This window comes from Ochotona princeps, chromosome 14 (genome assembly GCF_030435755.1).
Source record: "Ochotona princeps isolate mOchPri1 chromosome 14, mOchPri1.hap1, whole genome shotgun sequence".
Classification (NCBI taxonomy): Eukaryota; Metazoa; Chordata; class Mammalia; order Lagomorpha; family Ochotonidae; genus Ochotona; species Ochotona princeps.
The window spans coordinates 43619859-43632048 of record NC_080845.1 but is presented as its reverse complement, the minus strand read 5'-3'; the positions used below and the strand labels follow the sequence as shown (position 1 = coordinate 43632048).

Genomic DNA, 12190 nt, shown 5'->3' with positions numbered 1-12190 from the left:
CTCCTTTCTGTATATCTGACTTTCCAACAAAAATAAAATAAATCTTTAAAAAAAAATACACCATGGTAAGACAGAAAATTTACACAATTCCAGGACAAAACAGATGTATCTACAACTCTGGAATTTCTATTTCCATATAAAGAAATAAGAAATACATAAGTAAAATGGAAGATTTTTTGAAGTGCAGAGTGACAGAGAGAAACTTCCTTTTGAAAGATGATTCGACAAATGCCCACACAACTGCGAAGGTTGGTGCAGGCCAAGCCAGGAACTGGAAAATGTATGCCAATCTCCCACAGTGAGCCCAGTACTTGTCCCTCATCTGCTTCCTCCCAGGTATAGGAGAAGGAAGCAAGATCAGAAGCAGAGACTAATTCAATTCAAGCACTCCTAAATGAGATGCAGGCACCCAAAGTGGCAGCTTATCTACATGATCTTCCTTGAATTTTTTTTGTACTAAAATTAGCTTTCATTTCTCAATATTTCCTTTATACTATGCTTAAGGTTTCAGAAGTTACCTTGTTTTAAAATACAGAATAGGCAGTATTTTGAAAAACACATTTGTTTTGAAGTTTATATTGATAGCATGTGTTTAAAGGATAAAGAATTATTTTCTAGCTGTCAAAGTATCACTTACTGTGCATTTTCCTGATATTTTTGAGTAACAAAATCTTCTCTTTGCAAAACTTGTAAAAATCTGTTACGTGCTACGTGGCACCTGGCAAGGCACTTGTGGAAATCTTGTGGCTTTAGGTTAAATGTCTCTATGAAATGTGCAGAATCTAAATGGAAGACAAACAATATCTTAGAAAGTAAGAACAAAAGTGCTGAATTTCAAGAAGTTAACACCATATAATTAATAACTCCTTAAAAACTATGTACATCTATATGTTGGCAGTGAAAAACTAGGCAAACGGAGACTCTATGATGGACTATGTCAATCAGTGGATTCTTCAACGACCTCATCGTGCTTGGAGTGGTGAGAGTGGCAGCGATTCAGAACTGCTGAACAATCAAAACCACTTGAGCAACACCCTTGGAGCATGCCCCACATCGGGGACCTTGGGTGGGTGGGAGACTGGGGGGGGGGGGGCCTCTCCCTTAAAATCCCCTTTTATATCAGATATATTAAGGAAACAATACGGAACTAATTGTCTTGTTGTCTTGCCCAATTCCTGTAGCGCTTCAGCCTTTTTACCCTAATTATGTCAAGATTGTCAAAATAAATAAATAATAATTTTTAAAAATACTATGTACATCATACACATAAAAAGACACAACCACTGTGAAGGAACCATGACCTTTTGGGCCTGCATTGAAGCAAAGCAAGTTAAACTGCCAACCGTGACACTGCATCCCACATCCAGGTCCCTGTTAATGCACCTAAGAAGCCAGCACAGCACAGCCCAACTATGCGTTCCAGCCACCACATGGGAGAACTGGATTGATGGCTCCTGGCTTTGGCATGACTCAATACCTGTCACTGTGACCACTGGGGACTGAACCAGTAGACAGAATATGTCTCCTCTCTTTCTTTCGAGGTCTCTCCATAGCTGTCTTCCAAATAAATAAATGTATATATCTTTAAAAAATGTGGGTGCCGGGCCCGGCAGTGTGGCCTAGCAGCCAAAGTCCTCACCTTGAAAGCGCCGGAATCCCATATGGGCGCTGGTTCTAATCCCAGCAGCTCCACTTCCCATCCAGCTCCCTGCTTGTGGCCTGGGAAAGCAGTGAAGGATGGTCCAAAGCCTTAGGACCCTGCACCCACGTGGGGGACCTGGAAGAGGTTCCTGGTTCCCGGCTTCGGATTGGCACGCACTGGCCCGTTGCAGCTCACTTGGGGAATGAATCATCAGACGGAAGATCTTCCTCTCTGTCTCTCCTCCTCTCTGTATATCTGACTTTATAATAAAAATAAATAAATCTTTTAAAAAAAATTCTATCACAAATAACCACAAAATAAATTTTAAAAATAAATAAAATCAAGAATACTATCAACTCAACATTTAAAACCATCTATCAGACTAATTATAACCTCAGGATAGAATATGCAGCATAGATTGAACACCACAGGGGCTAACGGCACACAAAACTTCCACCCAAGGAGCCTGCATCCCATGTGGGGCCTGGACCGAGTCCCAGCTGCTCCACTCCCGATCCAGCACCCTGTTGATGTGTCTGGAAACGCTATGGAAGATGGACCAAGTTCTTGGGCCCCTGCATCCATGTGGAGACCAGGGGAAGGCTTTCGATTTCAGGCTTCAAACCAGCACAACTCTGGCTGTTGTGACTATTTGCAACTGAACAAATGGATGAAAGACCTCTCTATGTATCGCTCTCTAAAACTTTGCCTTTCAAACAAAAATAGATCTTCAAAAGAAAAAAAAAAATGATGGCTTAAAAACACTTTTCTAGGGACTGGAGCTGGGGTGTGATTAGGTTAAGCCTTCACTTTTGGCATCAGCATCCCATAAAGGCACTGGTTCCTGTCCCAGCTGCTCTACTTCCCATCCAGCTCCCTGCTTGGGGCCTAGGAAAGCAATCGAGGACGGCCCAAAGCCTTGGGAGCATGCACCCGTGTGGGAGACCTGGAGGAAGAGCTCCGGCCACTTGGGGAGGGAACTTGTTGATGGAGTATCTTTATCCCTTTATCCCCTTCTCTCTGTGTATCTACCATTACAATAAAAATAAATAAATCTTTTTAAAAAAAAAAAAAGGGTGTAAAAACAAACAAAAAAAGGAATATAGAAGACAGACCCTATGTGGTTCACAAGCCTAAAATATTTACTATTTTACCTTATCTAGATATTAGAACACACATGTAAAAACAAACTTACTTTATTGTAAGATTTCAAACCACATTTCCAGTAGAATATTAATAATTTGTTTTTTGAGATAAATAAGTATTTTAACTCTACCTTGCTTTATTTAAATCTCCTGGTGATTTAAATACTGTGAAAAATAATAAAAATTCAGAAATCAAACCCAAAAAATTCCTATTTTAACTTACTTTCCGAGTTATTTTTAATATATTTCATTGCAACATATCTTGCAAAATGATACATCAAATGAATAAACTTAGGACCACCAGGAGAGAGAAACAGGGAGCCAATAACTGGAGGCCAACTGCTTCCACACTCAGCCTATGGAGAAAAGAGATGAATAGAAAATATGACCCACAATATTCATAATTCACATTGATATCACACTGCTCACATGTTTTATTAAAAGGGCACTGACAGTCCTGCCCTGGAGCAAGGCTGGGGTGGTGTCTGAGTTACCAGCACTTCTTACGGCATACTGGCTTGGCCATATCCAACGTCCACAGTGGGGTCTAAACACATCACCAGCATCGGACTATACCATGTTCTCACTGTATAATTTCAGAAGCATTAATAAGAGGACAAAACTCATTCTATTTTAACCACAAGCTGAATTTTGTCATTTTTCTGAATTTGGTGGATTTGGTCACACAAAAAATATTACAATAATGCCACAATTGATCTGCTGGATGATCAAAACAGTTTTCTTTAAAAAATGCCAGCAGCCCATATCAAAGGGCCCAGCTACAGGCCTGACTGTCCCGCTTCCGAGGCAGTGCCCTGCTAATGAAGCCAGGGGAGCAGAGGACAGTCACCTGTGGAAGATCGGCCTCCGCCTCCTCAAACCTAGCTGCTGTGATCATGCGCAGTAAAGATCAGCAGATGGAATACTGCTCTGTGTCTCCCTCCCTCTGCCACTCTACTTATCAAATCAATTTTCTTTAAAATGAATAAATAAATAAAAAACTGTGATATTTACTCCCAGGAGCTCTAAAATCTATGTCTAGTATTAAAGGCAATAAAAGAAATTGTCTCTAAAAGATTGTTAGTTTACAAAATTCTAAAGTTTGCATATTTCAAAAAAAAGAATACTTACAGAAATCTTTTTTAACCATTCACAGCAATGTTTCCGGAATTCAGTATCACTTTTTTGGTCAAATGGGGGCCAGCAAAATCTTAGTTAAAAAAAAATAGAATGATGAATAACAATTGTTTTATATCAAACATATTTCCTATACTTGAACATTAAGGCTAATGAGTAAGGCTAGCATTTTCAGCTTAAAGTACCAACTTGTTAAGAACCTGAATCATTGGTTTTTAAAATACTCATAGGGGTCAATCTAACTTAGGGCAAATAACTCATGACAATGGAATTACAGACAGATATTAAGTGAAGCAATGACCATTTTTAAAACTTCTCAAAAATCACCTACCAAGGACAATACTCAATGATTCACTGGATTTTAATGGATAAAGATGGTACAAACCAGCATAAGAGGTTTGAAAAAGAAATCCTGTATAAGGAGCCAGCACTGTGGCACAATGGATCAACCTAGAAATGTCAGCATTCCACAGAGAACCAGTTAAAATCCCAGCTGCTGCACTATGCAGTTCCATGCTGACGCGCCTGGAAAAATAGTGAAAGATGACCAAAGTTCTTGGGCCCCTGCCACCCACATAGGAGACCTAGACAAGAGTTCAGGGCTCTTGGCTTGGACCCAATGCAACTCTGGCAGTCCTAACTATTTCAAAAATGAGAGCCCAGCAACGTGGCCTAGCGGCTAAAGTCCTCGCCTTGAACACACCGGGATCCCATATTGGCGCCGGTTCTAATCCTGGCACCTCCACTTCCCATCCAGCTCCCTGCTTGTGGCCTGGGAAAGAAGTCCAGGACGGCCCAATGCCTTGGGACCCTGCACCCGCGTGAGAGACCCGGAAGAGGTTCCTGGTTCCCAGCTTCGGATCAGCACAGAACCGGCCATTGCGGTCACTTGGGGAGTGAATCATCAGACGGAAGATCTTCCTCTCTGTTTCTCCTTCTCTCTGTATATCTGACTTTGTAATAAAAATCAAAATGTTAACAAAAAAAAAAAAAAAGAATGAACCAGAGACGGAAGATCTCTCATCACTCCATTCCTCCCTCCCTTGCTAATGTCGTCTTTCAAATAAGTATTGGCCATAAATAACTAGAATCTAAAATTTTTGACTACTGCTTTCCCAATACAATTTGTCCAAATTTTCACTCTGAGGCAAACTACTTTTTAAAACCTCATGCTGGACCAGGCGCAGTAGCCTAGTGGTTAAAATCCTCACCCTTCCCCACGCTGGGATTCCATATGGGTTATAATCCCGGCAGCCCTGCTTCCCACCCAGCTCCCTGCTTGTGGCCTGGGAAAGTAATCAAGGATGGCCCAAAGCACACTCATGGCAGACCCAGAAGCAGCTCCTGGTTCCTTGGCTTCAGATTGGCTCAGTTCAGATTGACTCAGTTCCGACTAGTGCAGCCACTTGGGGAATGAATCACTGGATGGAAGATCTTCCTGTCTCTCCATCTCTCTGTATATCTGATTTTCCAATAAAAAAAAAAATCTTAAAAACAAAATAACAACAAAACTCATACCTTTTATTTCTATAACAAAATATTCTAATATGCATAGAAAAAAAGGACTAAAAAGCTAGAATACGAACAGTAACCATCTCTGGTTGATGGGTTTAGGAGTAACTTTTATTTATTTATTTTTTTTTTTAAGATTTATTTATTTATTTTATTACAAAGTCAGATATACAGAGAGGAGGAGAGACAGAGAGGAAAATCTTCCGTCCAATGATTCACTCCCCAAGTGAGCTGCAACAGGCCGATGCGCGCCGATCCGAAGCCGGGAACCAGGAACCTCCTCTGGGTCTCCCACGCGGGTGCAGGGTCCCAATGCATTGGGCCGTCCTCGACTGTTTTCCCAGGCCACAAGCAGGGAGCTGGATGGGAAGTGGAGCTGCCGGGATTAGAACCGGCGCCCATATGGGATCCCGGGGCTTTTAGTTCTTTGCCTTTCTATGTAGTTTCTGAATTGCTTTAGATAAGCCATAATGTTCAGTCAGGAAAAATCAAAACAGCTGCTTTTATTTAGGTAGAAGAATCCCTATACATGAGTGATATGGAGTTCCAAAACTTGTTACTAAATACACCTGTTTTATTTGACATTCATAATTTTAAGTCAAAAAATAAAGAATTATCAAAAGTGAAAATAATGCCCTAATATAAAAAGCAGTTGGTACAATACAAAAATCGAGATCAATCTGAACAAATTTTTTCCCAAGCAAAACAAATCAAAATCACATGCAAAGTAACTCAGAACCAAGTCTAATTATTTCAACAGAAGGAAATATTCAACAGTATATAATAGATTACATTTAATCAAAATGATTTTTGCCTATGGCCATTGATGCTTTTACATTATCATGTATCTCTGAAAAAAATCATGAAAGGTCTGCAGCGAAGTAGGAAGCAAAGCAGGACAGTCCCGACTGCTCTACTTCCCGTCCAAATTACTACAAATGTGCCCAGAAAGGCAGTGGCAGATGGCTCACATGCCTAAGCAGCTGCCATCCACACAGGACAGACACCAGAAAGGAGCTCCTGGCTCTAGCCTCAGCCCCGTGCAGATCCGGCTGAGCAGCCAACTGGCGAGTGAAACACAGATGAAAAATCTCTTCTCCGCTCTGCAAATCTGCCTTTCCAAGAAAAATAATTTTAAAATAAAGTTCTTAAAAAAAAATTGTGGCTTTATGGGTCCGTCATGGTGGCCTAGCAGCTAAAGTCCTCGCCTTGAACATACCAGGATCCCATTTGGGCACCGGTTCTAATCCCGGCAGTCCCACTTCCCATCCAGCTCCCTGCTTGTGGCCTGGGAAAGCAGAGGACGGCCCAAAGCCTTGGGACCCTGCACCCATGTGGGAGACCTGAAGGAAGTTCCTGGCTCCTGGCTTCAGATCGACACAGCACTGGCCGTTGTGGTGACTTGGGGAGTGAATCATCAGATGGAAGATCTTCCTCTCTGTCTCTGCTCCTCTCTGTATATCTGACTTTGTAATAAAAACAAAAATAAATCTTTAAAAAAATTTTTTTAAAAATTGTAGCTTTATGGCAAGGTAAAATTTATTTTCAAACTGTTAGAACGACTACTTAAGAAAATAAAAGAATTTTTCCTTACTTGAAAACTTCTTTGGTGAGAGATTGGTCCAGTGTTTGAAACAAAAAATAGGAAACTATCTGAAAGGCATCACGGTTCAGCTTGTCAAACATGTTCCTGGTGATGGGAATAGAACAGGAAAAGAAGATTAATAATACCAAATACGATGCAAAAGTAAGTTTGACACAAATTAACATTTTTCATTCAAGAGGTAAAAAAAAATTTACTTTTTCTCATTCATGTAAATTTATAACCAATTAAGAAAACTACAGGGCCTTGCGCAATGATTCAGTGGCTAAACCCTTGCCTTATATGCAGGGGGATCCCATGTGGGTGCCAATCTGTATCCCAGCAGCCCCACTTTCCATCCAGCTCCCTGCTTCTGGCCTGGGAAAGCAGAGGATGGCCCAAAGCCTTGGGACCCTGCACCCACGTAGGAAACCCAGAGAAAGCTCCCAACTACATTCCAGCTGTAGTAGCCACTTTGGGGAGCGAACCAGCGGGTGGAAGATCTGTCTGTCTCTCCTTCTCTAAATCTGCCTTTCAATAAAAATAAATAAATATTTAGGGGAAAAAAAGAATAGGCCTCTAGGTTGCTGAAGCTTTGAGGTGGACAGCAAGCCCATATTCACAAAGGGGACATGGCAGCTCATGTGGCCTGCAGAGGACACCTGGTACCATGGTAGAGAATGGAGGGCAGAATAAATTGGACAACTCTCCCTGCCAAGTTTTAAGAGCAAGTATCCTGGCAAGTGGAGACTTTGAGGTGGACTATGTCAATCAATGGACGTTGGAAGGATTTCTTCAGCCTTGGAGCAAGAAAATCAAGAACACCTCAGAACTACTGAAACCATTTACGCAGTACCCTGGGAACCTGCTCCAGACCAGGGATCCTAGGGTGACAACAAGCGGCTGTGCCCCACCCCCAGGTACTAATGCAGTTGGGCTGCTAGGAGTAACCCTCTCCCCTTTCCCCAGATACAGAGAGAGAAAAAAAAAGATTGGAAGCAATTGTCTCATCCAGGCCCAACACTTTTTTCAATAAATATTTACTGCATGAGCAAATGAATGAATTGCCTCTTCTGTGCATATCTATTTCAGACCTAGATAATTATGAGACCTCACTTCCCTCTATCCCACTCTGTGTAACACAACGCATGTAATTTTTCCCAAAATGCCAATCTTTTGGGTAGACACAGGTTGAGTATCCCATATCCAAATTATTTGGAATCAGAGTGTTTCAGATTCTGGAATGTGTCAAATTTTGAAGTATTTGCATAATTTTATCACCTAAGCATCCTTAATCTAAAAAGTGAGCTGCTCCAAAGCTTTTTTTGCTTTCAGATTTTTAAATTAGGAATGCTCAACCTGCACCTTGGGATGCATTCAGCGCATCCTAAGCTAAGTGTACATTTAACTTTTATTGAAAAGAAGTTACACAACTATATGCTCCCAGATATTAAAAATCCATGGAACTAAAAACTAAAATGAACTTTGCCATATATAAATAAAAGAACAGAAAAGCAATGTAGGATCCCTACACTAACACAGAAATCCAGATGAAGTTCCAGATTCCTAGCTTTGGCTTCGTCCCATCCAGGCCATTGCAGTCGTATGGCAAGGAAATCAGCAGATGGAAGTCTGAGCGACTTACTTGTATCTCTCTGCCCTGCCAAATAGATAGATTCATTTTTTTCTAAGATTTATTTATTTACTTATTTATTTACTTATTTATTACAAAGTCAGAGATATATAGAGAGGAGGATAAACAGAGAGGAAGATCTTCTGTCCGATGATTCATTTCCCAAGTGACTGCAATGGCCACAGATGTGCTGATCCGAAGCCAGGAGCCAGGAGCTTGTCTTGGTCTCCCATGTGGGTGCAGGGTCCCAAGTTCAAAAAGTCCAAGGCGAGGACTTTAGCCTCTAGGCCATCAAGCTGGGCCCACAAAGAAATAAATCTTTTAAAATTAGGACCCAGCATCGCCTTGAATGCGCCAGGATCCCATATGGGTGCCAGTTCTAATCCCAGCAGCCCCACTTCCCATGCAGCTCCCTGCTAATGGCCTGAGACAGCAGTCAAGGACAGCCCAAAACCTTGGGACCCTGCACCCATGTGGGAGACCCGGAAGAAGAGGCTCCTGACTTCTGGCTTCAGAGTGGCTCAGCTCTGGCCATTGCAGCTGCTTGAGGAGTGAATTAACAGATGGAAGATCTTCCTCTATGTCTCTCCTCCTCTCTGTATATCTGAATTTTCAATAAAATGAAAATAAATCTAAAAAAATAAAGGGGTAAGTAAATAAAAATTAATTTCTAAGTACATATGGTGCCATGTTTAGCATTTGTTTTAAAGGGAACATCTGTATTTCAAGATCGAGAACCCTTCCCAATACCCCTACCAAAATGATTAAACACACAAGGGAAATATCTTTGACAGTGTGGGGGAAAAAAAAAGAAAAAACTTCCATCACTGGATCAGCTCCTGACAGATTTTAACAAATTTTCAAAGACAGAAAAGACTGCAATAAGAAAACTAAGACAAAACCCCAGAAAGGAAAGGAAAGGTAACTTAAGAGTCCTTCTTAGTGGGGTGTAGAAGCTTCAAGATTTTCTGCCAGTACACAGAAAATGAGATTAACATGCAGTGTCAAATACTGTGAAATAAATGCATCCACAAATACATCATCATGACCCAATACTGTCCAGTGGCAGTTTTTAACAGACCTCTAGAAAAAAAGAAAACCCGACATATACATTAATGTTGCTGTCCTGCAGCGATGGACTTGGTGCACGGAGCCGATAATAACACGCTTGGACTACTGACTGATGATCAATAGCCAAAATTCATTAGGGGCAACAGACTTTATATGCTGAGGGTCATACAGGATTAGGGTAGAGATACTTAGTTCACCAACAGAACCATCAACTGTTTCTATGCCTTAGTTTGGAAGTCCTTTTGCCTTGTATATTACTTCCCACTCAACTGTTCTTACACAAATGATATCTCATCAGGTATACAAAAGGTAGCCATACAGTTGTTCTCATGCAAAGGATATCCAATCAGTCACACACAAGACATCCATTCAGTTATTTATCATACAAATATTGTCCCATCAACTGTAATCCTGTGCTCGCTGACTAGGTCGCTGACCTACTGTCACAATGTCCTCCTACACATTAACAGTAACTTGTAAACAAGTAGTTACCAAACGACGTTTAATTATAGTTATAAACTTTGCCTGTACTTATTATAATACGATTGAAACATGTCAAGAGGGGATGTGTAGGTGAGCTAACTGTTAAGAACTCCGGCATTGTAGAGCCGCAAAACCATACGCTAGTTTGGGGACTGTTGAATCCAGACTCGGAGATCTCAGCACAACAGTGAAACAGCCACTACAAAAATCCAACCGGCTGACACTGAGAGCCCATCCACCCCACGGGTCCAGTGTTGACAAAGCCAAAATATCTTAAAATATACGATCATAATACCAAAGGTCAAAACAGGCAAGAGGTTTTCACTTTTTCTTTTCTTTTTTTGAGACCCGTGGCATGTCTTAACTTCCTAACTGCAAAAGGTAAACACACAAACTAATGTTCATACTACTGAAAGATTCCTTACATTCGTAAAGTCGCCCACACCTCCGTCCCCCCCCCTAAAAGCAGGGATAAGCTGGCCGTCTGGTTCGGCCTTAGCTGCAGCCCACTCGCCCACACAGCCCGGTCCGCGGCTCCCTGGGGACCCCGGCAGCCCACTCGCCCACACAGCGCTGCCCACACGTCCCGCTCCTCGGCTCGCTCGGGACCCCGCCGGCTGTTGTCCCCGCCCCGGCCCCTCGCCGCGCCGGGCTTCAGCCTCCTTACACTCCGAGGTGCGTCTGCGACACGATCTTCCCGCAGGCCTGGGTGGCCGGGCCGGGCTCGAAGCCGAGCGCCTGCAGGTACATCCACAGATGCTTCTTCTCGAACGCAGTGACCCAGGCGGAGCTCATGCTCGCGGTGGGCGCCGACACTTCCCCAGAAGAAAGCGCGCGGGCTCAAGCGACCGCGGGCCCGAAGGATCGCCCCCCGAGGCCGCCGCAGCCCCTCCACTGCCACCGCCTGCTGCTCTCTAGCCCGGAGCCATTTCGCCTCAGACAACCAAAAAGTCTCCGAGAAACGGAGCCTCTAACGGCAACAGCTCCACAGACGCCGAAGCCAACACACCACAAAACAAGACTCCCGCGCTTGAGGAAGAGCGGCGCGCGCCTGCGCCGCGTGACTTCCGGGAAAGGAGGGCTTCCCTAAAAGACTCCACCTACCGTCATGCAACGCGCCCTTCTCGCCGTCCTTTCCTGTCAAGCTCAGCCGAGAGACTACAAAGACCACAGTGCACTGCGCGGCCTAATACTTTTTCCTGGGCTGGCGTCGTCAGCCTTTCGCAGGGGCCCAGCAGCTTCGAGGTTTTAAATTGCTATTGTTTGCTGATTACGTGAGAACATGGAAGTGAAGTAAGTGGCTCAATGCGGTGGGAAAAACAGTAGGTTCCATCCTCAGCTCTTCTCATTAGCTATAAGATACTCAAAACAATTTATTTTGCCTCTGAGCCCATTTTGGTTTTTGTTTTTGTTTTTAATTTAAAAAGCAGCGAGATAGGGTAAGATAGAAAGATCTTCCATTCTCTGATTTGACTCCACAAATGCCAGCAACAGCCAGGTCTGGGCCAACCCAGAGCTGCTTTCTGTAATTCATTCCAGCTCTCCCATGTAACAGGGACCCAGGCAAGTACTTAATCTTTCTTGGTATACGGCTCCCCTATAGCCCTCTAGCACGCATTCCGTATACATTGGGGGGCTGCATGGGGGTAGCATTATTTTCTGGTGCTTTTCCAGGTGCTCTGGGAGGGAGCTGCATCAGAAACAGAGCAGTTGTTATTGAACCAGTGTTGGTCTGGGATGTTGGTGCCTCAGGAGGTGGCCCCAACCTGTCATTACAATGACTGCGACACCTACCTAATGTCAGGATCACCCACCACCACCTCACTTTCTAGCTTGATCCCTCTTCACTTTATTCCAGAAGTCCCTGTAGTACTACCAGACATTCTTTTGGCTGTTTCTTCGTCCTTTCATGTTGTACCTAGCATGAACGCACCATCAGCACCCTGACCACTTTCCCTCTACCGTGTTTATCTAGCAAAGCCGCA

At 43.1% G+C, this 12190-nt stretch overlaps 1 protein-coding gene across 1 annotated transcript in view; it reads right to left on the bottom strand.

Moving 5' to 3' along the window:
- The window catches only part of HAUS6 (HAUS augmin like complex subunit 6), a 46929-nt gene extending 35602 nt beyond the window's left edge, over positions 1-11327 (bottom strand). The window contains exons 1-5 of the mRNA XM_058672491.1: positions 10873-11327; positions 7031-7126; positions 3919-3997; positions 3011-3143; positions 638-782 (exon numbers count right to left, since the gene is read on the bottom strand). Coding sequence (XP_058528474.1) covers positions 638-782; positions 3011-3143; positions 3919-3997; positions 7031-7126; positions 10873-11000 — 581 coding nt within the window. The 5' untranslated portion in view covers positions 11001-11327. The remainder of the gene's footprint in view (positions 1-637; positions 783-3010; positions 3144-3918; positions 3998-7030; positions 7127-10872) is intronic.
- Positions 11328-12190: the final 863 nt, after the last annotated feature.